Consider the following 25,191-nt stretch of genomic DNA (forward strand, 5'->3'; position numbering starts at 1 on the left):
AATGGCTCCCCCACCCCCTCCCTTACTTCTCCCAAGTGCCTGCAGAGGGGTGAGTCCTGAGTCGCCTTCCCTGATGACCCTATCACTCTACTCTCTGTATGACACTGCCCTGCTTTTTCTGCTCATGTAGCATTTATCACTGCCCAACGCTGCAGGGCACCCACCATCTCTCTCCTCCAGCAAAACCTCAGCCCCTTAAAAGCAGGGACTCATAGAGTGGAGGGTATAGCTCAGTGGTAGAGCACATGCTTAGCATGCACGAGGTCCTGGGTTCAGTCCCCAGTACCTCCATTAAATAAATAAATAAACAAATAAATAAATAAACAAACAAACCTAATTACCTTCTCTCCCCTACAAAAAATAATTTAAAAATCTAAAATATTAAAAAATAAATAAAATCAGGGACTCATGTCTGTTTTTTCACACATCTGAGCTCCATGTGTTTCACACGTGGTAAGCGTGGTTGGCAGAATAATGGCCTCCCACAGATGCTCACGTCCTAATCCCTGGAACCTACGAATATGTTACATGGCAAAGGTGAATTAAGGCAGCAAAGGAATTAAGGTTGTTAATCGGCTGACTTTAAAACAAGGAGATTATCCCAGGTTATCCGGGCAGGTGCAGTGTAATCAGCAGGATCTTTAAGCGTGGAAAATGAGACAGAAATCAGTGTCAGTGATACAGCCTGAGACTCAACTGGCTGCTGCTGGCTTTGAAGATGGAAGATGAATGGAACGTAGGCAGCTGCTAGAAACTAGAAGATACCAGAACAAAGACTGTCTCCCGAAGCCTCTGGAAGGAGAGCAGCCCTGCCAACACACTGATGTTTAGCCTAGTGTGCCAGACCTAGAGTTACACATTTCTTTTGTTAAGATACTAAGTTTGTGGAAATTTGCTACCTGGCTCTGACCCTGCCCTTTGCGCTACGACCTCTTCCTGACCTTCCCACTCCCAGGATGAAGTCCAAGCTTCTCGGCCTGCTGTCCACAGCCCTTTGGGACAGCCCTGTCTTCTTGCTTTCTACAGTGACGGCAATGTTCTCCATTTGTGCTGTCCAGCCCAGCAGCCAGTGAGCTGTGACCAGTGTGACTGGGGAAGTGAATTCTTCCTTTCATTTCATTGTTGTTAAGTTTAAATAGCCACCTGTGGCCACTGGCTACTGCACTAGATGACATAGCTACACGGACTGGGCCCACCTTTCCAGCTACATCTATCCCTAAAGCCTTGTCACCAAAGGGGCAACGCTCCTTCAACTGCCCCCAGGCACCAGGGTGGTTCCCACTTCCTGGCCTTCACCCACACTGTGGCCCCTGCCAGAACGCCTTCTCATCTTCTACACTGATTTTTTTTTAATGGAGGTACAGGGGACTGAACCTCGTGCATGCTAAGCACACACTCTACCACTGAGCTATACCATGCCCCCCTACTCTGATTCTCTAACACCCAGCTCAGTTCCCACCTTGAATATGGTGCAGCCTTGAAGGGGGTTCAGGATTTGGGTGGGTTGATTAAAGTGCCCATTCCCGCATTTCTACCTCCCAAAAGAGATGATGTAAAACTAGGCTGATAATGGTTACCCAGCTACTTCTGAGAGCCCTGGAGAAAGGGAGATGTCCCTGGCCCAGGGGAGCTGAGACTTCAAGAGAGAGGCTCACGCCCTGAGCATCCTGGACTGCAGCCCAGGACCCACAGAGGGACAACCAAGACACAGGAATGCGCTCAGAGCATCAGAACCAGCAGAGGGGTGGTGCCGAGCATCAGATTCCCAATTCCCTGCCACCTGCCACCATAGGGATGAGGGGCCAGGGAGAAGTGACAAAGAACTCCTCCCCTACCAGACCCGGATAGAGAGCCCTTTGTTCTTCCGGGACCCCAGCGCAGGAGTCACCAGGCAGTCGGAAGACCTGGCTCTCAGAGGGGAAGAAAAACCAAACAAAAGACTGAAAGCTGGGAGCCTATTGGGGGTTCTGGGAGACTCAAGTGAGAGGGACAGCTGCTCCAAACCAAGTCACCTTTATTAACCTCGTGTGTGTGTACACGTGCGCACAAGCATATGCTTCAGGCCTGGGGCACCACCCCGTAGAGCTGGTAGGGAAGTAACTTCTGCTTCTCGTTGCAGCTGTAAATCCATCGGGGACGGACGAACACCAAGGAGGGATTGTCCATCAAGGCCTGCGTTGTTGGGTGGGGCACACACGGGAACTGGTGAGCCAGGAGGGGATGGAGGGGATGCGAAGGCAGGTTGGGTCTCCCTCTGGGACTCACCTCCTCAAAGCTGGGGTCCCACTCCTGTGCCGTGATCACAAACTGGACCCGGTCGCTCATATAGTCCTCAAGCTCCCTGGCAGGAGGCAGAAAGAGGCAGAGAATCGGTGTCCCCCTTCCCCCTCTTGAAACCCTACTCCCCAACCATCCTCAAAGGCCATCCTCTCTCTGTCCCCACCTATGTCCCCTATGGACCACCTGTGGGTCCCCCACTCTCCCACGTGCCACTTTTGCCACAGCCACAAAACTGGCAGCTCCCACTGTCACCAGTCCTTCCAGAAGGGTGGTGGGGAGCCAGCCGTACTTTGGAGAAGAGGAAAGCAGAGGAAGCTGTGCATCCAGGGCCACTGGGCAGAGCGAGCAGGCTGGCATCAGGCTCCATGGCCTGTGCCCATCCTGCAGGACATGCCCCTTCGCCATCCTCCGAGTGGCCTTCCTCAACCTAACACACCCCCTCCCCCGGAGACTGACCCATTGAAGGCTGTGACATATCGGCTCAGCGTCCGCCGCTCGTCCCCAGGGAACTCCCCGTACAGGAAGAAGTGTTTGCCCTGGAAGAAGTCTGCAAGGGCGACAGGGGAAGAGCCGAGCATGAGGCCCCTGGAGCTCCAAGGTACCAGCCAGCAGCCAGCCAACACACGGAGGCAAGACAGGAAGGCCGGAGAGGGGATGGGGGTGTCCATGCACACCCTGGTGTGGGAAGAATCCATGATGAGCAGTGCTTCTAGCCAGGCCCATCTGAGCCTCTGGGGAGTTGTTTGTTTTTGTTTTTTGTTTTTTTGCCTTAATGGTAAAAGACACAATTACTACTTTTGCAACACGTCTCTTACACGAGGTAAATCACTTCATTAGCTTGGCCCGTGTTGGAAATTTTACAGCCTGCTACTTCCTCACCATGGCTGTCGCACTCCTTTTCACCTGTGCCTTCTCTGGCTCTGACCTTCAGGCTGGCTCTTTCTTCATTCTGGTTTCACGTGACTCTCCATCAGCTTCCCAATGCCACGTCTGAGGCTTTGGAGGATCAAAGTACCTTCCTGCCCATCACCCACAAGGAACGGGGTGGAAACGGCTTCTCTCAGGGGCCACTGAACCTCACCTCTGCTCGGACCCTCTGACTGCCCACTCTCCCTCCATTCTTGACTGGCAGAGGCTCTGACTCCTGCCCCACACCCCCCATGTTTATATCTGGGGTGACAGATAACCATACCAGCACCATGTAGGTTCCAACAGAGATTAGTGCCCACATTGTCTGTGTGCCCAGGCCCCCTGCCACACTGACAAAACTGAATCTGGGGTTTGGGGCCTGGGCACCTGCAGATCTTAGAAGCCCCCAGGTAGTCCTGAAGCCTAGGGAGGGGGACGCTGTGGCATGAGGGAGTGGAAAGCCAAAGGAGGTCACGCCTGGGGCTGGGCTGTGATGGGGGTGGTCACAGAAGTCAGGAGGGGACAAGGGAAGCAGAAGAGGATGCTGGAGGGAGGGGGATGGCTCCAGAGGACAAAGAGAGGGCAAAGGCTCGGGAGTGGGAGTGAGGAGACTGGGAGACAAGTCACGGAGGGCAGTAGCCATCCCAGGCCTGGCTGGGGCAAGTCATGGCAGAGAAGTGACAGGGCCAAGTCCCACATCAGGAGGAAGGAGTTACTACCTGGTAGCTCGGGAATTGGCAGGTCAGGAGACTCTGGGGGACCTTCATTGTCTGTGTTCTCATCCGTGGATCCGGCGTACGGGTCCTCACCATTCTCCCCCTGGCCAGGAGGCTGCCTGTGTTCCTTCTGCTCAGCCACCCTGGGGGAGACAACAGGGGTGGGGGTAGAGCACGCCAACCATATCTGCCTCTGCCCAAGGCTGGAGCCACCCTGACCCCCAGCCATAATCCTACCTTCTCAGCTCATCCTCAGTGTCCCCAGAATCTTCACCCCCATGGTCCTGTCCTGTGGGTGGAAGCTTAGTCAACACAAGGCCACTGCCTTGTCCTATGGGACCCTCCCTCCCAGCCTCATGCCTGAGCACAGATGCAGGCATCCTAACCGTCAAGCTCAGTTGCCTTCCAGATCCAGTTATCAGGGCCCCTCAGCCCCACTTCCCCAGATCCACTGTCTGGGATCCAGCCCCACCTCCCTGAGACCCAAGAGCTCAGGCTTTGAGCTCCTTCTCCTTTTAGATAAGGGAGTCTGAGTCTCTGGTCCCTCCTCCTCAGACCAGGAGTCCAGGCCCCCGGCCCCTCCTCCATTAGGCTCTGACCTGACTGCTCCCCCTCAGTGCCAGCATCTTCCTGGGGCCCTGGTGAGGCTGGTTTGGTCTCTCCTGGGGTTGGGGGTCTCTGGGGTGAGCTGGGTCCTGCTGCCTGAGGGGGCTTGGCTTTGGTCTGGGGGCGCTGAGGAGGGAGGCTGGGTCAGTGAGGGAAGGGGCATCGCAGGTGTGTGCCCACAGAAGGCAGGAGTGGGGAGTCTGGGGTACCACAACATACCCGAGTCCTCCTCCCGCCCCGCCCTCCCCCACCCACACAGAGGGCACCGGACCTTCCGGGGAGGCTTGGGGGCTTCATCCCCGCTGCCACCGCTGTGAGAGCCCCCCTCATCCTCGCTGCTCGAGTCTGGCCCTGCCATGAGGTACCTGGGGGAGGAGGAATCGGGCCTCAGCCCAACAGCAGACACGTCCTCCAGAGGAGGTGGCGAGGTACTCGGAGCCACGGCCAGTGGCACTGACTAAGTACACGGGGTGGCCATCGTGGCCAGTCTCCTGGCTTGCCCCACCTTCCTCCCAGCTCTGGAAGGGCTCCATGGACCACCAGTCACCCAGCCACCCATACTGGAAACCAGAGCACTGCCTGGCTTCCCTTCCCTCTCAAGGAAGGAAAGCCTCATTTCAGAAAGGGAATAAAATAAATCAGAAATCATTTTCCCCTTTGAGAATCAAAGCCAGTTTCTCACTAGGTGAATGCCGACCAATTAAGGGGAAATTCTCAAAAGCAAATCCATTGTTAAAGACTTTGACACTATATTTATGGTTCCTCAAGCCACTGACACTTCAGGAAAAGACTCCTCCTCGTTCTGATCACAGTAACAACGGTCTGGGAGATCCTAGGTGCCGGGGACTGTGCTGAATACCTGGTAGATATGGAGTCACTGAATCCTGAGGTTGGTGCTGTTTTCACAGATGAGAACACTAAAGCCTGGAGGGAGGAATCACGTTGCCCCCAAATCCCACAGCAGAGCCCGGACGTGGCAGAAGCGAAAGAAAATGTGGGCTGTGCTTTCCTGGTTCTCCCGTTAACACCCTTCTGCATGTGATTTGTTTCAAAGCTGGTGACACACTGTTCGGGTCAGTCACCCTCACCGTAAAACCATGGCTCACGGGAAATTCAGAAGATTTAAAGTGTAGCAGTCAACTGAAAAATGGATGGTGGATTTACTAAGGTTTTTCTTTAAAGTGTTTTGAATTAAAAGATTTAAAAACCCTCAATTTGTGATTACTGTGGAGAGAGCCACCCTTCAGAAGTCTTCCTTCTATTGCTGGATTTTAAAAATATAAAGTGCTTTATCAATTTTTTTTTTTGTGGGGAGGAGGGTCAAAACCCTGTTGCAAATCCGATACTAAATCTACACGCTTTCCCAGGCAGTGATCCAAATCCAGTTACTTTGTCCCGAAATATATCCCCAGTCCATCCCTCCTCCCATCCAAGTCCCCGCCTCCTGCAGGGTCCCCACCTGCAGCCTCCTCTTGACCCTCCGCCCCTCACGACAGAGGTGGCCCTGCCCCTCTCACACCTTCCATGGCTCCCCACTGCTCCCAGAGGAGACCCTGGGCACCAAATGGGTTTCAGACTTCTGAATTTTTCAGATTTTAGGGAAGGGAATGGCAGGTGTGCAGTTTGGTATATAACACCCCCCAGTGGGGTATATGAAGGAGTGCCCTGTAAAGCAAACCCGTTCATATTTCTGTATTAAACACGACGGCACGCTTAGTGGGATAAATGAAGTCCATAAAGAGCTTCACACAACTCAGGAGAATCACGCAGCAAGTGAGTTTGTGCTAAATGTAGACAATCTGTTGGCTTTTGGCTTCTAAGCGTGTTTGGATTCCAGAACTACAGATGAGGGGTCTGTGGAGCTGGGTGGACCCCAGGTGCTAGAAGCACTTTCTGAGCCGATCTACCACCTTCTCGTGTCCACCTCCACCTGCAGCCTCCATGACAGACTGTCTCAAACAGGCTGGGCGCAGCCCCAACACTGAACACATGCAGGCCTTGTCTTCTTTCCAAGGAGGTGACTCAAGTCTCCCCTCCAGTCCCCGGGCCGCAGATCTGAGCCGGCCCTTTCCCAGCTCAAAAGCACTTTATGGCTCCTGCTGCCCCGGCCTGGTTTTCCTGCCACGTCCTGCCTCCCACTGCAAGCCAAGCACCCCCTGAAGCTCCTCCAGGTAGACACAACCTTGGCTCCTCCTCCCAGCATGCTCTCCGCCTCTGCTCAGCCTGGCAAATCTCTCCTCCTCCTTGAAGACCCCTAGCTCACTGTGGTCCTCCCCTTGGGCCTTCCTTTTTTTTTTTTTGATTTTCTTTTTTTTTATATAGTGAAAGGTTTTTTAAATTTTTAATTAAAAAAATTTTTTTTAATGGAGGTACTGGCGATTGAACCCAGGACCTCGTGCATGCTAGGTATGCCCTACACCCACCCTTGCTCCAAACTTTTGTAACAAGTCTGGCCCCTCATCAAAGTCAGATGCCTTTGAGGGCAGGACCTCACGTTTGATGCCCAGCCTGGTACCGAGCAGGGCCTTTGGGGTCTTGCTCTGAATGGATGTAAATGGACCCCAAATCTCTATTCTCTACCCTCAGCCTCTGCAAACGCTGCTTGTCCAGCGTGCAATGCCCTTTTTCCTTCTCTGTTCCCAGAGCCCTCCACGGACTCCCAGGCAAGCCTCTCCTCTCTCCTCCGGGTCTCCCAGCCTCTGCCCCTGCTCCTTGGAAGTCTGCTGACTCTGGGCTCCCCACCTTCTCCAACGGCAGGCCCCAGCCTGATTTCTCTCCAGATCCCTGGCACTGCCTGGCCCAGGGATGAGGGGCAGGGTCAGTATGTGCGTCTGCGTGTGTAGAGCACACATGTGCAGTGAGGCCTCACCTCCGTGAGGGCAGCCGCCGCCGCATGCGGTGACAGTCCAGCACCCACTCTTTCCGCACTATTCGGCCACCAAGGCCAAGGACCTGGCTGTACTTGGGGGTGTTGGCGAAGGCACAGCTGTGGGGTGGGGGGCAGAATGGAGGGTGTCAGTCAGGTGTGATCTGAGAGGCAAAGGGCAAAGAGAGACAAGGGAGGCGGGGAGGGAGAGACAGAGGGAGGGAGAGACGAAGGCACAGATGGGGGAGGAGCCAAGAAGACATAGGGAGATTGAGGGGAAGACGTAAGAATCAGAAGAGAAAGAGAGGCAGAGGATACGGAGAGAAAGCAGGATGGAGGAGACAGAGGCGGAGGAGAGGCAGCGGGGAGCATGGGGCTGGGGGCACAGGCCTACATGAGGTGGGTGCTGTCTGGAGTCCAGTCTGGCCGATACTTGGCCCCCAGCTCCAGGGCCTTGTCCCGGAGCTCTGAGCGGAAGGGGTTCTGGAAGCCACTCAGCACCACCACCACACCCTGAAGGATCTTCCCCAGCTCCTGCGGGCCAGCTCGGGGTGCCCGGGGCTCGGCGCCTTCTCCTCGGGGCTTCCCTGGCGCTGCCCCCCGTGCTGGGGCAGGGACGGGGGCAGCGGCTGGGGTACGGGTGGGAGCTGGCACTGGGGAAGCCGAAGAGTAGACTCCGTTAGTACTCCTGGGACGCCAGCCCAGCCGTCCTCCCTCGGACCCAGGAGCACCAGCCCGTGTGGGAACAAGGAATCCAGTTTGCTCACATTTGGGTCTCTTGAGGGAGGGCGGTGAGGGCTGGGCTGGCGGTTTGCTGGAGGTCTTCTTCTCTTCTTGGTTTAAATCCAACTTCCTCTTGCCTTTGGGGGACTCCTGAGGCTGCGGGGGTGGGATGGGTTGAGGCCTCTGGCTCCTCTCCTCCTTTTCTGCCCCACTAGGGTCTGATGACCTCACCTTGGAGGTGCTGCCCACAGCCTTGGAGGCCGGGGAGGCCGAGGAGGCGGCACTGGAGGCCTGCAGTGTAGCAGCTGCATAGCTGGGTCCTGCAGGCTCACTGGCTGTGACTACAGAGAAAGTGGATCCAGGTTGAGAGGGCTGGGCCCTCAGACCCTCTACTCCTATCCACGGGACACAGAGTGCTGTTCCCAAAAGCCAGCAGTGATCCAGGAGTCTGGTCCCCAGCCCCTCCTCCCTCAGACCCAGGAGTCCGGGCCCCTGGCCTCTACTCACTGAGGACCCAATTTTCCACACTCACCCGGGAGTGTCTTGTTGATCCGGCTGAAGAAGAGAGCCCCGGGTCTCAGGGAGCTGGGACTCTCATCCTCCTCCTTCACACGGAACTGGCCGAGCTTGGTCACCTTCTAAGGTCCCACAAGGTCAGTGCAGTGGGTGGGCTGTGGGCAGGTGGGGGTGAAGCGGTGGGGAGAAGGCTCTGGGCAGTGGTGGGAAGAGCTTACCTGGGATGATGAGGCCTCTGCCTCGTCTTTGTCTGGAGGGCTGTGAAACCGTATAAAACTCAGGCCATAGGGGGCGTCCTGGGAAAGGAGGGGTGGGACTCAGGGAGTCTGCCAAGGACAGAGGGCTGGCCCCAAAGCCCCTTTCATTCAGGGAAACCCCTTTCTGGCTCTTTCCCACTAAGGATGCATGTGCCCGAGGAGGTGCCCGGATGATAATGACAAAGACAATACCAGCGAGCTGTTACTGAGCCCTAACTGGGGGTCAGGGTCAGTGCAAAGCCCTTCACGAAGCCCTGGCAAAGGCTGCTGGGTGTCTGAGTGAATACACTGTGCACCCCAAGTCCTGCCTGCGGAATGGGAGGAGGCTGCATGCCACTTTTGAAACTCGAAAAAGCTTCGGGCTCTTTCCTCCTCCACAGAGTGGATGCAGACCATAAGACGGAAGGAGCCTGGGTCCCAGATGACCGGCTGAACAGCTCCCGGGACAGATCCACAGGTAAGAAGTACACCTTTGTGTGCTGTATCACACACTCGGGTCCTGTCACCGCAGCCTAGCATCCCTAACTGACAGCAACCCTATAAGGACCAACAAACTGAGGCTAGAGAGGTGAGGTCCCTTGCCTGAGGTCATACAGCTGAGAAGTGGAGTAGCCAGGTCTTAAACCAGCCTTCTGACGCTAGCTCTCATGATGTTAATTACAAGGCCTAAATCTATGAGGCCATGCCTCCACTGAGTCAGCGGCTCCCCCTTCCAATTCCCCCGTAGTCTTGCAGGTCAGCCTTCCTAATTTTCCTCCAGTAAATGAAGATTCCTATGTGGGGAGGATCTCAAACATTTCCAGGAATGCAGGAATCCAGCCTCCTCATAATCCCATGGGGAGACCAGCTGTCCGGTCTCCCCAGCCCTCTGGGACTCCAACTCGGCCCCTCCTCTCTTGTGGCTCAGGCCCGAGGACCCCGCACCCAGCTCCCACCCAAGGTACCTTGCTGTAGGGCTGGCTGCAGACAATTTTGACACGGTCCCAGCGCTTCTCTGCTGCTGCCCGGACCAGTTTGTCAGGCCCAAAAATGCGAACACGGTTGGGGTTTGAGCCACTGCGACTCTCAGAAGGGGACATGAAGGAAGAGGTGACCAGAAGGACCTGGAAAAAGGCACAGTGAATGGGAGCTGGGCCTGGCCGGTTTCGGTGACACCTCCTAGGGGCTGGAGGAGGGCAGGGGCCCCAGCAGGGACGAGGGAGTCACCAGGTCCAGCTTGTATGTCAACGTGCCTCAAGGTCTCTAGACTCGTCTCTTGTTTCTGGGCCTCCAGTCAGTCCTTAACTAACACAGGCCCCAGAGGGACACTTCCACTTCCAGATCTGGACGATCCTTATCTAAATCCTTCCACAGAGTCTTCCATATCTGGCCAGCTGCAGGCTACCCAGCCTAAGGAACCCTTTGGGATGAGGATCTTCACCACAAGCCCAACGTGCAAACACCTTCTGGAAACACGTGGAGGAGTCAGCAGAAAGGCAAGGGGAAGGAGGCCAGAAGTGACAGCACAGAAGTCTATTAAGTGACTGTCTCTCAGTCCGCACGCACCCTTGGTGGCTCAGTTCCGTGATGCTGAGCAGGGTCCATGGGCTCCTTGTCAGGCTCCACCAACAGGGGGCGCGAGAGAGAGGGGATCAAGGATGGAGGAAAGAGGAGGGCTCTGCTGTCTCTGGCAGGTGAGCAGCAACCCAGGTGTGGTTCCTTCTGCAGCTGTTTGCCGGGGTTGGGGAGGGGAACAGCAGGTGAATCCAGTTTGCAGCTTCTCAACACTTGCAGAACTGGCCTCAGGGCATCCGCTCAGGGACACAACAGAACCAGCAGGGAAGCACCCCTTCCTCACGGTCTGAGTTTTAACTCCAAGGGCCCTATCTCCAAGCTTCTAAATATCATTGTTTCAATAATTCCAACCTCTTCCTTTGTTCCTCCAACCCTAAGATTGGTGGCCGCTCCCTGCCATTGCTTCTTTGTCCAACCTTAGTCTTCCCACCTCTTCAGGTTAATACCTCATCACCAATTCTCTCTGTTAAATGTAATTGGGGCAGTTTCAGTCTCCTGGTGAAACCTTGACCAGTACAGCCGGTGGCACTGACATTGGCGTTTGCCCTATTGCTGATTCCAGGGGCCACAGAGCTTAATCTGTAAGAGCTCTGGGTGGTGGTAACAGCGGAGAAGGGGAGACAAAGCCTCGGCTCCAAGCCAAGAAGAAAGGCATCTCAGAGACTGTGGCCACAGTGCATGGAGCTGGGCCCTCCAAAGGGCAACACCCTTTGTGTGTAATTTAGGGGGACATGTGTCTCATGGGAGAATCAGTGGGAGAATTTAGCTCTCAGGGGACAGCAGAGGAAAGATGAAAAATTCTCTCTGGAAACTCCTAACTGCGGGTCTGTACTCAAGGAGTTGGAGGAAAAATCCACATGCTACCTGTGTGGAAAAACCCAAGTTGAAAACTATAAGTGGTCCCGTGTATGCAGTAGCACCTGATGCCAGGGCAAACCCCTTTAGGAGGAACGTATTCAAACCAGGCCCTCAAAGAATCCCCACAGATATATTCCCCAAGAACAGAAGTTATCTCACACACACACACACGCACAAGGCATGAGGAAACAGGCCGCCATGACTTAGGGTCAACAGAAACCACAAACTGTGGACTCAGACCCACAAAGACTGCGTGTATTAGCACTATTTACAATAGCCAAGACATGGAAACAACCTAAATGTCCATCAACAGATGACTAGATAAAGAAGTTGTGGTATATTTATACAATGGAACACTACTCAGCCATAAAAAAGAATAAAATAATGCCATTTTCACCAACATGGATGGACCTGGAGATTGTCATTCTAAGTGAAGTAAGCCAGAAAGACAAAGAAAAATAAACAATAAGTTCATACTGTATAGCACAGGGAACTATATTCAATATCCTGTAGTAACTTATGGTGAAAAAGAATATGAAAATGATTATATGTATTTTCATGTATGACTGAAGCATTATGCTGTACACTAGAAATTGATACAACATTGTAAACTGACTATACTTCAATAAAAATACATATACAAAAAAAGAATTCATGTATTACATTATCAAACACACAATAAAAGTAAGTGTGTTTAATAGTTTAAAGAAATAAATGGAGCTACAGACAGTACAGACAGCATGATGGAGCAAAAACTGACCAGTTTTGAAAAAAGAGTGGGAGAGCTGCATGTCTAACACTAAGGGATGAACCATGATTAGTCCAAGCATTAGAATTCCCTCTGCCAGTGTTGGTCCAAGGACAGGCACATGACCCAGGACTGGCCAATATGACGTCAAGAGGAAGCCTGCTGGAGGCTTCTGGGAAAGATTTTCTTCCCTCATTAAAAAGAAACAGAGGATGGAAGAAAACCACTGCATTTCTGCCATTCCACCCCTCCACTTTCTGCTTTTTTTTTTTTTCCCCACTTTCTGCTTTGGATGCTACTAGGTGATGGATGGAGCAATGGCAATCATCTTGTAACCATGCAGCCAAGACCAAAAGAATCAAGAGGTGCCCAACTTAGCACCCTGACTTTGTTCAGCTGCCAGATCAACTCTGGGTCTGCCTAATGCTGGACTTCTCTCCTAAGGAAACTATAAATATTATTTGGCAGTAAGCCAGTTTTAGTTGGGCAAAATCTATTACTCAGTCTCTTTTCTGACACACTGTAAAATCCATGAAATTAGGAAACAAAAGCTTTTTGCTGAGAAAAACACATACTGTAACTAGCTGTCTCTTTGTGCTCAGCCCTGATTATGAAAAGGAAACAACAAAGATGAAGAAAATTATACAGAAGGGAAGCCATCTTCCTGGCCCTGACTATACTTGTTTATAAAAGGCCTGTTTTTGAGCTGATGGGGGAGCTGAAGTATCATCTAGTGACTAAATGAAGGGGCAACGCAAACTGTGGTTGGCAGCTGCCACCCATACAAAGGGGGAGCTTTCCTCTGAATGTATTCTTCTCCCATTCATTGTAAAGAGAAAACAACTCCAGCTGTTTTTATCATCCAATACTGTCTTTAAGGTTCCAGGATTAAACCTTTATTCTCTAGACTGGGTTAACCTCAAAACCTTAGGTATCTCCTTTGTAAAATTAGGAGGGCTAAAAAAAAAGAACATGTTGTTGATTTTGTAGAAAACGGCATTAGTTATTATAATACGTGCCTTTGGCTTGGGTTGTGTAGGTGACATCAACACGGACCAGCCCTGCTCGACCCTTTTTCCTTTTCTTTCTTGGCTCTTCCAGCTGCATCTTGTCTCTGGGCAGAAGCCAGACATTGTAAGCCCCAGAGTCTTTAACTCAGTCTTGGCCAGAAGTTATATAACAAAATTTCCAGCAGAAGTTTAATTACAAACTTGAAAAATATGGGACACTATTGACATAGGGTTCTTTTTAAAAGTTTGGTTTTTCTGAGGTGTAGTTGATTTATAATGTGAGTTTCAGGTGACAGGGGTTTTCAGACTCTGAAAAGATGAAGCTAGCCATTCCATCTTTCCAGGTAGAGAAGAGGGTGAATAATAAAGATTCATATGCCAGATTAGATAAAGTTTTAGCTAACAAAGCACTTTCTCTGTTTCCATAATTACAAAGTAGAATTTTGATCTAAATCTGTTTGCCAAGAAGAAGAGAGAACTTTTTTTTTTTTTAAACAGTCCCAAAGACTGTTGGTTTTGTTTAAAATTTTAAACAAGGAGGCCATCAGACTAGGTGACTCTGGTGCCTTAAGAAGCCTAAGTAAACCAACCAAAATTTAAGCCAGAGTTGATGAACTCGAAATCTAAGAAAACGAAATGCAGGAACAACTAATCACAGTCAAGTAACCACAGGGAACTATACTGTAATAACCTTTAATGAAAAAGAATATGAAAATGAATATATGTATATATATATTCATGACTGGAACATTACGCTGTACACCAGAAATTTACACATTGTAACTGACTATACTTCAATTAAAAAAAAAAAAGTCATGTAACGAGATTTTCCCAAGTAACGCAATTGTTTAAGCTCTAGTCAATTAAATCATTGCTTTGCTTTGCTTCCATGTCTTCTCTCTAAAAACCTCTGTCCCAGCCTGCCCACAGAACATCCCTAATCATGTTGTAGTTTGGGCTGCCCCATTCACATTATTTGCTCAAATAAACTCTTCAAAATATAATGTGTCTCAGTTTGCCTTTTTACAACTTATAGAACCTTCAGAATAAGAATGTGTGTTCAAGGGGAACCTCATTTGTTAAAATGTACCTTGTATGGCAGAAAAAGCACTTGATGAAATTCAACACACATTCATTTAAAAAACTGGCAATATCAAGTATGAGTAAGGATGAGAAGCAAAGAGAACTCACATACTGCTGAAGGGAACATAACACAGTACAACCACTTTGGAAGAGTGTCGATTTCTATTACAGTTAAAACATATACCTACCCTAAGACCCTGCAATTCAACTCTTAGGTATTCACCCCAAAGAGATCTTATACAGAGGCTTATACAAGAATGCTCACAGCAGTCTTTTTCATAAGAGTCAAAAACTGGCAACAGCCCAGATGCCTGCCAACAAGGGAATGGATGAACAAATTATGATCTACGCTTCTGGTAATACTGCTCAGCAATAAGGGGGAACAGACCGCTGACATATACACATATGGAAGAACCTCAAAAAAACAGTTCATTGAGTAAAAGAAGCCAGCCACAAAAAAAAAACACATGTTGTAAAATTCCATTTATACAAAATTCTAGGACAGGCAAAACTAGTCTGTAGTGACAGAAGAGAGATCAGTGGTGGCCTGAGCTGAGGGTGGGAGGGCTGACTGCAATGGGACATGAGGGAGTTTTCAGGGATGCTGGCAATTCTCTACGTCCTGATTTGGGGGATGGTTACGCAGGTGTATACATCTTGCAAAACTCTGACCTGTACATTTTCTTGTGTGTAAAATATACCTCAATTCAAAACAATTTCTCACTGCAAGGAAAAAAATCTTGTAGGAACATGATTTATTCACTTAAAATTGTAAAATCTCTTTTTCACAGTCTGCTTCCTTTTATCCAAAAACATTCTGTTGATTAACCAGTTGACTAATGATCTCATCAATCCAGCTGGAATTAATGCAACCAGTTAAAAAAAAAAAGACTGGGCCAGCTTTCAAATATTCCTTGTAGAGCAAAAGGCATCCCTGCCTGTAAATGTTTGTCACAAATGAAGCACCTGACAGAGGCTTCCCAAGCAATTCAGGATCTCAGTTTGCCGGCACATCTCTGAGAAGCTCTGGGACCCGAGGAAAGCAGTTTTGCTCATCACAAAACAAACGGGTGCCTCTGGTTCTTTACGCAACTGCGATGCAGTCTTGGCCTTGGCCCTGCTGTGTATGGCTTACTGCCTGGGTCTGCTCTTTGCCTCTTTGTACGCTGGGGTCTTCCAGAGGGCTGAGGTCAGTGCAACTTGTCTCCACCCCAGCCTGGGGCCCAGGAGACCCTGGGGCGGCAAGGGGGCCCCACTCAAGCCCCTGCTTACCTCATAGTCTTGCTCCGCGGCCCCTCCAGCCGAGCTGCCCACCAGCACCTCCACGAAGGCCGAGCCATCATTCCCGATGTCCACGCTGTGTATCTGCTCCTCCTTCTCCAGCTGCAGGGGAGGGAACGCATGCTGTCAGTGCTGCTCTGCACACCCCCTGGGCTTGCTGTGGGACCTTGAAGACAGATGGCCCCCATCTGGGCAGCCACGTCTCCTTGTGATGCCAACTCAGTGACAGTGGGGGTTGAGGCTGGATGTTCCCCTGGGTTCCCTGCACGCAGTACAAGGTGTGGCCTGGAGTCAGAGCTCGAAAATATTCACTGACTGAATGAACAAGCCCACACACCCCCTTCCCTGACTCCTCCAGACTTGGCTAGACCGGCTTATGACCCGCTACCACAGAGAATTCCTTGCAGACAAAGGCACAGGTGTCACCTCCACCCCCAACCACACAGGACCCTGTGGAAGCTCCCTGAGGGCAGGGGCCTGGTTTTGCTCACCACTGATGCCTGGATTGGAATCCCAGCTCCACCACACCCTAGCTGTATGGCCTTGTCAGCTAACCTCTTGGAGCCTCAGTTTCCTCATCTGTAACATGGGGGTGATCACCATATCGAGGATTATGCACATAAACACTGTGGCCACAGGGTGAGGCATGGAGCAGGCACTCTGCCGCTGTCAGTCAGGAGGCATTATTAGTTGATGCTTGATAATTATTTGTCAAGAGAAGAAAAGAGTGAACTGTAGGAAGGCTTCCCTCAAAGTTTCTGCCACTCCCGCATGACAGTCAAAGGCACAGAAAGCTACGTGAGGGTGGAAGGCAGTTAGGAACAGCTGAAGCAAGTCTCCTGCTTTCCAGTCTGGGGCTTTTTTATTTGGCTCCTAGGATGACAAGTTATTTTGACCCTCAAAGGCATCTTGCCCACCACCCTACACGGTCCCCTCTGCCCTGTCACCTCCTAGTCAGGAAGTCGCCCAGACACTGCCTGCACACTGCTACGAGCAGGGACATCCCTATAAGGGAGGAAGGAACCTGGACCTGGGGGCAGGCAAGCCTGGGTTCAAATCCAGCCCTGCCATTTCCAAGCTGTCCAGCCCTGGGTGATGGACAACCTCTCTGAGCAACAGTTTCCTCACATGTGAAAGGGGAGGGGCATCGTAATAACCCTCCTTCTGAAGGGAGTTGAGATGACACAGAATAATAATCACCATGACGCCCAGCAATTGCAGCAGACACCTAAGTGCTCATGATGTGGCAGACACATAACACCTGTGTCTTCGCTCTGTGAGACAGGAGAAAATTTTCTCTATTTTACACAGGAGCAAGTGGAGGCAGGAAGCGGTTATGTAACTTCCCCAAGGGCACGCAGCTCGAGCCCAGGCAGGCTGGCTGTAGTCCCCGCGTGCTCCTCCACCCATCACAGGTCCGTTGGAGAGCGCCTCTTGGGGATGCCTGCTGCCCCCCCCCCCCCCCCCCGCCGCTTCCTGCTCTGAACCCTGGGATGGCATGCGCAGTACCGCCCAGGTTTGCGAGAAGTCCCAGGCTGACTACTCAGCTTCTGGCTACACTCCTCCAGCCACACGGGCTTCCCTCTGTCCTGGCTGGGTCCTTCCCACCACAGGGCCTTTGCACCTGCTGTTCCCCTTGCCTGGCCCACTCGTCCCCCAGACCTTCCCACAGCTGGCTCCTTCCACCATTCTGGTGTCTGCTCAGATATCACTTCTTCAGACAAACCAAAGTAGCCTCCCTCACCTCCTATCAGGTGCTCTTCTCTATCCCCTCACCCTACTTTTTCTTCATTATCACCACTTGATACTATATAGGTACACTTTTTATTTGTATTTGTCCAGCAGCTATCTCCCTCACCAGACTTTTAGCTCCATGAGGGCAGGGACCATATCTAAGTCACTCCCTAATGTGTCCCCAGTGCCGGACACCATGTCTGGTCCTTCTCAGCTCTGCTTACTTACTGTTGTGTGATTCTGGAGCAACTGGTTCCCTGTCACCCCTTGTGCCTGTTTCTTAACCTGTAAAATGGAAACAGAAACTGCTTCTACCTCATAGGTTTGTTGTGAAGATTCAAACGAGGAATATATGCAAATCCTCTTAGAATAGTGCCTACCATCGAGCAAACACTCTGTCAATGTCAGCTGATACTACTGTCACAGAAGGCCTTCGATACATTCCTGATGGATGGACAGATGGACGGGGAGCCCCAGTAACCATCTGTCGAAGGAACAGTGCCCCTGAGTTGTATCCTTGGCTCTGTCCTCCCTCCATCTGTCACAAAGGGACATCACGGCTAACATTTAAAAATTCTTAAAATAATGCCATTTGCAGCAACACCGATGGACCTAGAGATGATCATACTAAGTGAAGGAAGTCAGACAGAGAAAGACAAATATTCTGTGATATCACTAATAGGTGGAATGTAAAAAAATAGTACAAATGAACTTATTTACAAAACAGAAACAGACTTATAGACATAGAAAACAAACTTATAGTTACTAAAGGGGAAGGGGCGGGGAGGGATAAACTGGGAGTATGAAATTAACAGTTGCACACTACCATATATAAAACAGATAAACAACAAGGACTTACTGTTTACTGTTTACAATATCTTAAAATAACCTATAACGGAAAAGAACCCAAATAAAGACATGTATATATACACACACACACATACATATATATAACCTAATCACTTTGTTGTACACCTGAAACTAACACAATACTTTAAATCAACTATATTTCAATTAAAAAAAAAAATCCTCACTGTGTGCCAGGTGCTAGGCATATTAGTCTCCAACTGCTGCTTTAACAAATTACCACAAACTTACTGGCTAAAAGCAACATATCTTCCAGATCTGGAGGTCAGAAGTCTGAAATGTGGCCTCACTGGGCTGAAGTCAAGATGTCACAGGGCTCCTTCATTCCTTTTAGAGGTTCTAGGGGAGAATCGTTTCCTCGTCTTGTTTCTAACTTCTAGAGGCTGCCTTTGTTCCTCGGCTGTGACCCCTTCCTCCATCTTCAAAGCCAGCAATGACATCACTCCAACCTCTGCCTCTGTTATCACATCTCATCTGACTCTGGTTCTCCTGCCTGCCCTCCTTCCCTCATAAGGACCTTTGTGATGACACTGCCCCCCACCCCCAATCACACAGGCCAATCTCACCATCTCAAGATCCTCAGTTCACCACATCTGCAAAGTCCCTTTTGCCATGTAAAGGACATATTCACAGGTTCTGAGGATTAGGATGTAGACACCTTTTAGGGGGACCATTATCCTGTATACCACACTTGGCTAAGCTCTCCCTGGGCCAGGCATCACTGAATCCTCACAACTACATTGGGAGGAAGGCTCTGTAACTCTCCCAGCTTTACAGATGGGAAACTGAGGCTCAGACAGGTAAATAAATAGCTCACACATCACACTCAGCTAATGACTGGTAGAGAAATTCAGACCCTAACTCCTTTCCAACTCCCCTATTTCAATCCTTGAGGTAAAAACTCAACATCTCTACCTCTCCCACATTATAAACCATGGGACCCTCCATCTACTAGGATGTATATATTTGTATTTTAAATGAATAATTCTTTTTTCATATACAACAACTTCTACTTTAAACACACATATACTCTCTTGTCTTTCTTCTTTTTGATAAATAAAAAATTTCTGATAAAACATGGAAACAACCCAAATGTCCATTAGCTTATCAATGGATACACATTGTTTGGTATTTACCTACAATGGAACAGTATTCAGCTGTGAAAAGGAATAAGGCACTGATCTAAATTACAACATGGAGGAACCTCAAAAATATGAACCTAAGTGAAAGAATTCAGACACAAAAGGCCATATATCGTATGATCTTATTTAAATGAAATGTCCAGGATAGACAAATCCATAGAGACAGAAAGTAGATCAGTAGCTGCCAAGGGCAACCTGGGGAAAGGGGAATAGGGAGGGACAGCTTAATGGTTACTGGTTTCTTTTTGGGGTGATGAAAGTGTTCCAGACTAGAATAGTGGTGATGTTCACAGAACACTATCAGTATATTAAAAATCCCCAAATTATATACTTCAGAAGGTTAAAATAATAAATTTTATGTAATGTGATTTTTATTTCAAGAAAAAAAAGAGGTGAGTGTTCAGTATCAGCTGTTAGGAGAAGGGCTTACGCACAAGATGACTCATTTGTGGCCCAGGTTTGTGTGCGCGCCTTTCCCAGGAAGACAAAATGCATGACTGCAAAACAAATGGAACATGGAAGGTTTGCAAAGTCCCTGAGACGTCTTGTTAAAAAAAAAACTGTTCCACATCCATGAAAGGCAACGTTATGCACCATTTAAAAGAATAAGGTAGAAATTGGTGCAATGACAATGGATTCCAAGATACAGTGACTTGGAAAAAAAACAAGGGAGGGAACCATGTACATACTATGTACTTTTAAAAAGGGGTGGATATGTACACTTGCATGTGGAAAGAGTGATCCGGGGGGGCCACACAAGAAACTGCTCACAGTGGTTACCACAGGAGGGAAGACCTGGGTAGCAGAGGTCCGGAAAAAGGGCAGGAGGGAATGGAAGCAGGTGGGGAGGGGGCTTTCCTTTTCAGTGTCTACCCTCCGTTTTGTGCCTTCTAGGTTATGCACCACATACATATAACACTCATTTGAAAAGTAAGGTTAATAAAACCACAGTGGTTATCTCCAACAATGGAATACTATCCAGAAATGAGAATGAAACTTCTCTAGCCGCACCCAGGAAGGAGGATGAAACTAGCAAACAATGCTGGGCGGGAGCAGAGCAGCCAGACATAAAAATATTCTATACTGTGTGTTTCTGTTTATGTCCAGTTCAAAACCAGGCAAAGCTAATCGATGCTATCAAAAATCAGGGTCGTGGTTACCCTCTTCAGGGAGTGGTGACAGGAAGGAGCACAAGGGGATGAGGTGAAGGCGGAGGGGGCGTGTTCAGTTCCTTGATCTGGGCGTGGAGTACATGGGCTGCAGTTTGTGATGATTCGCTGGGCTGTGTGCTTGGCTGTACACTGGCGTCATGTCAGAAGAAGGTAAAACATTTAAAAACACCACGATGGGTGATGAGAAAACCACTGACAGACACTGAACATTTCTTCTAAAGAATACACCTCCAGCAGGGCACTGGAGTTACACCTGGGCTGCACCCCAGCCACCCTCTCTGGCCCAGGGGTGGTTAGCAAAGAGGTTGGAACTGCCCTCTCGGGAGCAGGCGATGGGTTGGCGAGCCTCTTTCAGCCACTGCAAACAAAAAAAGTGTGTGGCGCTGTCACAAGCAGGGGGCTGAACCCCAGGGGGTAATATACAGATATTGTGAACTATTATTTGGAGGAAAAAATACAGGATAGGAGGAGAACCCACAGATTAGCCTACGTGTCTTATGTCCAAAAATTTCTGCTTATCATTTGCTTGAAGAGAACCAAAATTAGCATCCGGTGAATTTAGAGTCACCCTGCATACTGGCAACTGCCGTCAGATTTTCCAAAGGGTCTCCAACATGAATTAAATTAACAACCACTACAGTGCTGCCTACACTGCGCTTGTCCCCTGCAGTTTGTTCTCAACCTGGAAATCAGAAGAGTCTGCAAGAACCTAAAGCAGATTCTGTTCCTCCTGTGCTCAGAGGCCTTCCATGGTTCCCATCTCGTCCAGAGTAAAAGCTTAAATCCTTACAATGGCTTTCAGGCCTTACGCATGTTGGGGGCCCTCTACCCTCTACCCCATCAGTTCCTACCTCGCTCTGCCGGCTAACTCTGCTCCACTCACACCACCTTTTTGCTGTCCCTCAAGCCCCTCAGGCACCAATCTACCAGCCAGGCACCAGCCTGCAAAACATCAGCCTGCCTCGCAGCCTGTGTTTATTCCACAGATATTCACAGAGTTCACTGCTCAATGTCAGCTTCTCAGGGAGGCCTTCCCCAAGTCCCTATTTGGACAAAAACCTCTCACCACTGCCTCTTCTCCCACTGGAGGCATTCCTCATCCCCTTAAACATGTAATTTCCTCCACAGCACTCATCCTCTGATACACATTTTACTTCCTGATTTGTCAATGTGCCCCTGCTAACATGAAAGCTCCACAGGACATATTTTCACCTGGTGCTGCCCACTGGACTGTGCCCCAGTGATGGGCCTATAGAAGGCGCATTTATAAACAAATAAACCAATGACTCCACCCACTTCTGGGTCTACAGATCCTGTCCCTGCACTGACAACTCCTACAACTGTCTCCAGCTCCATGCTCAATTCCCAACTGCCTCCTGTATGTCACCCCTTGGATGTCCCAAAGTCACATCAAACCTGGACGTCCCAACCAACGGGTCACCTTCTCCAGCTGTCCCTTCCCTAGGATTCCCATGTTGGTGACAGCTGCAACAGCTCCCTCAGTCCCCCAGGCCAGAGACTCCCGTGCCTGGCCTGGCCCCTCTGGCTCCCTCACTCCTCATATCCTGTCTCCTCTCTGCTCCCACTGCAACTGGGGTGGAGAACCAAATGTGATTTTCCTGATTTTATAAGAGAGCCCAGCAGAATCATCGCCCAGTAATAAAAACCATGAATCCCTCCCTTTACACAAACACCTGCATGTTGACAGATCACTTTTGCAAACATTATGTCACCTAACCCTGGGCTTCGGTTGCATTATTCTCAACGGACATATGAGAAAACAGTTTCAAAGAAATGAACCCATGTGCCCGAGGTCACAGAGTGAGTAAGAGGGAGAGATGGGAACTTGAATCCAGGTCCTAAGACTAAACTGTCAGCAACCTGTTTTTCAGTTTGAAACATTGGCTCTAAGTAAGTTGTATAACCTCTCTGGGCCTAGTTTCCTCATCATAAAATGGGATAACAATAGACCTTCGGTCATGGGGTTTTTATGTGGATTCAATGAATTAAACCATGTGAACCGTTGAGAATGGTGACTGGTGGTTACACTGTCAAATAAATCTTAGCTCTTATTATTATTACTATGTGAGAGGCCTGAGAGGTATTTAAACTCCTAAAATTATTCAGAAAGTCTTATAGGTCTGTGGATTTTTCATGGGAAGAGAATCCTCAGCTTCTCTCTAATTCTCAAAAGGATCTGTGAACCCAAAGTTTTTCAAAACCACTGGGCGAGAAAGAGACAAAAATATGTCCAACACAATCATGTAAGTCTTGCTCCCAACATCCCTCCTCAAACACCCCTACATTCAGGAGGAAGAAATGTGGCCAAAATCAAGAAAGCCAACTCACTGTATGAACACAAGGCAGTATGACAAAGTGGTTAAGAGCACCAACAGTGGGTTCCAGTCTTAGCACCGCCATTTATTAGTGGTGAAAACAGCCCTTACGTCCTCCCGCTCCGTGAAGAACCAGATCACGCAGGTAAAACACCCAGGCCGCACCTGGCAAAGAACAGATGCTTAAAACATACTTAGCTCTCTTCTCTCACCAGTTTCTTATGCCTGACAGGAACAGCCTGTTTGGAATTTGGTAACCATCTCTGGTCAAATTACCCTTCCCACTTTGCCTTCCTCCAACTTCACGGTCTGTGGTGCGGATTCCATAAGAGCATGTACCAAAGCCCTCAGCATCCCAGAACTGATAGCTTAGACCAGCCACTTCACTTCTCCCCTCCCTATGCTTCAGTTTCCCCATCTTTAGAAAGAGCTATTGATCAGCTTAGATGATCTTCTGAGACAACTTCCAGCCCTGAGCCCACTGACTTTAGAAAGCAGGATACATGGCAATGATTCACTCTGTTCCAGGTGAGGAAGTGGAAGCCCAGAAAGTAGCGGCAACCCACCTGGGCCACATGCTGACTCCTATAGTCATCCCTGGCCTAGTCCGTTGATCACTGTTCTCTTCTGCTAAGGGCCACAAGAATCACACTGCTCATTTTCCACATAAGGCCCCAAGGGAAAGTGCCTCAGCCTCAATCTACTGCTGGTTAACCCAAGAGCAGAGTCTGGACCCTGGGTCTCCAGACTCCTATTAAGAAGGAGAGAGGGGAAGGGCAGGATCACCTGGAGCACCACAGAGATGGTCTTCTCACCCGCCTTGGCGGCCCGCCATTTCCGGTAAGTGTCTGCCTTGAGAAGGTTTTCTGCACAGTGGGCCTGGAGAGAAGAGTGGGAAAGGGAAAGTTAGGTACAGAGATGAGAGCTAGGTTCCCAGCTCCCAGATTTCTCCTTTGAGTCCTCTGAGATCCCCGAGATTTAAGTTTCCCTATTAATTCCCCCGCACTCGGCCTTGAGTCCCCTACAGCATTTTCTCCTGGAAGTTCACCTATGAGCCCTCTAAGGAAGCTCCTCTGTCTCTCCTATTCTCTCTAGAAGTTCCTCTATTCCACATCTCTCCCAGAATTCCCTTATGGCCTCTGAGAAATTCCCCCACGATCCTCCTCAGAATTTCACGAAGTCCCATTTATAAAAGGAAAATCAAAATGAAGTCGGTATGGCTAAGAGCCCTCTAAAATGGAGCCTCTGAGGAATTGTGACTCTGCAGGTCTCAGCCTGGATGGAATGTGACCTTTTGACCACTTACTGCATTAACACAGGCATCTAGAACACCTGCCAGAAACTCAAGATACTTATCAAATACTTACCATAAGGTAACTCCAGACAGCCTATCTATTTATGGGACCCTTTACCCTAAAGTAACTCATGACAGCCTATTCTTTAAAGCCAAATATTTCTTTTCATGTATGAGTCAACCACAATTCTCTCCAGAAACTTTGACAACGCTGTGGCCTTTGTCCTCAGAAGCCCGACTCTTTCTCGTTCCCAATACTCTCCGTTTTCCAGGAATCTGTGTCTCCCGAATTGCAATTCCTAAGCCCCCCAAATAAAGTTCTTTGTTCTTTGCAGCCCCACACTGATTATTGTTCAACACCTTTTAGACTCCCAAAGTTCTCCCAGAGCCCCCTCGTGAATTCCCTTACTTCTTCCAACCTCCCCCACGCCGGTCCCTCACCGAGTCCTGGCTACTGCAGGACACTACATGGCGGAGGCGGATCTCCGGCATGTCAACGTCGCGGGCTTCGCCTGGCCAGAAAGATGCAGGAGAGTCTGAGTTTAGGGGGCGGACATGGAGTGGTCCCTGCGCGGGCTTAACTGCGCAAGCGCGCGAGCCTCGGGCCTTTCAAACAGCGGCGCGCCGGAGGTCGCGTCAACACTGCGCAAGCCCAGTGCGGCTCTCCGGAGGAGGGGGAGAGGCGCTGAGTTCCCTAGCAACGAGCTCTTCCCTCCTCCCTCGGGCCAAACCTCTCTCTAGCCCCTCCTCCCGGTGACAGTCACACCATGCTTTCAGCGCGCCGAGCAACCGGAGCGGCCTCCGGGATTGGTCCCCAGGAGAAATTAGCCATTCTCACCATTCTCACCACCTAAACCGAAGACCAGAAAGCAAGAGGGTTGCAAACCTGAGTGAATTTTTGCAGGGAGCCTGGAGCCTACCACCACAGGATCCCCTCCACTGGTTGCTGGCTAATCCCCCACCGCCCACCACCACACACAGAAAAAAACCTTTCAAGATTACGCCTGAGGCCAAAGGAGAGTGGGTAAAGGAGCTAAATAAAACACAAAGCATGTGCCCAAACCAGACACACACACCCAGCCTTGAGTGCTTCCAACTGTGCCTCAGTTTTCCAATGTGACCTGTGGGCATCTGTCTTCTACCACGCCTGCCCCTGCCAGTTGACAGGCACCTCTCTGTTCAGTACCCAAGAGACCCAGAAGTGCATCTCGGGGTGAGGTCGGAGCCGAAGACAGCCCA

General features: G+C 50.0%; 1 protein-coding gene across 2 annotated transcripts; it reads right to left on the bottom strand.

Annotated features, from left to right (window-relative positions):
- Positions 1 to 1,997: 1,997 nt before the first annotated feature.
- XRCC1 (X-ray repair cross complementing 1) lies at positions 1,998 to 24,550 on the bottom strand. Of its 2 annotated transcripts, XM_031458771.2 has the most exons (17): positions 24,394 to 24,550; positions 23,445 to 23,537; positions 15,399 to 15,509; positions 9,818 to 9,976; positions 8,835 to 8,912; positions 8,633 to 8,738; positions 8,332 to 8,441; positions 8,145 to 8,256; positions 7,772 to 8,030; positions 7,381 to 7,497; positions 4,783 to 4,876; positions 4,505 to 4,637; positions 4,143 to 4,194; positions 3,909 to 4,048; positions 2,737 to 2,827; positions 2,266 to 2,341; positions 1,998 to 2,172 (listed from the first exon to the last, which is right to left on the bottom strand). In XM_031458771.2, exons 1-17 carry the CDS (start codon positions 24,442 to 24,444, stop codon positions 2,059 to 2,061), a joined length of 1,896 nt encoding a protein of 631 aa, XP_031314631.2. In that variant the 5' UTR covers positions 24,445 to 24,550; the 3' UTR covers positions 1,998 to 2,058. The 2 variants fall into 2 exon arrangements, with proteins under 2 accessions (XP_031314631.2, XP_031314630.2); XM_031458770.2 differs by having other exon boundaries at positions 8,145 to 8,441.
- Positions 24,551 to 25,191: the final 641 nt, after the last annotated feature.

Source organism: Camelus dromedarius, chromosome 9 (assembly GCF_036321535.1).
Source record: "Camelus dromedarius isolate mCamDro1 chromosome 9, mCamDro1.pat, whole genome shotgun sequence".
In the NCBI taxonomy this organism is placed as follows: Eukaryota; Metazoa; Chordata; class Mammalia; order Artiodactyla; family Camelidae; genus Camelus; species Camelus dromedarius.

Coding starts and splice junctions, on each gene's coding strand:
- XRCC1 (XM_031458770.2), bottom strand. CDS start 24,444: ATGCCGGAGATCCGCCTCCGCCATGTAGTGTCCTGCAGTAGCCAGGAC. Junction 9,977..15,398: donor CCGCGGAGCAAGACTATGAG/GTAAGCAGGGGC, acceptor GCCTTTTTCCAG/GTCCTTCTGGTCACCTCTTC. Junction 2,173..2,265: donor GGGACCCCAGCTTTGAGGAG/GTGAGTCCCAGA, acceptor CCAACAACGCAG/GCCTTGATGGACAATCCCTC.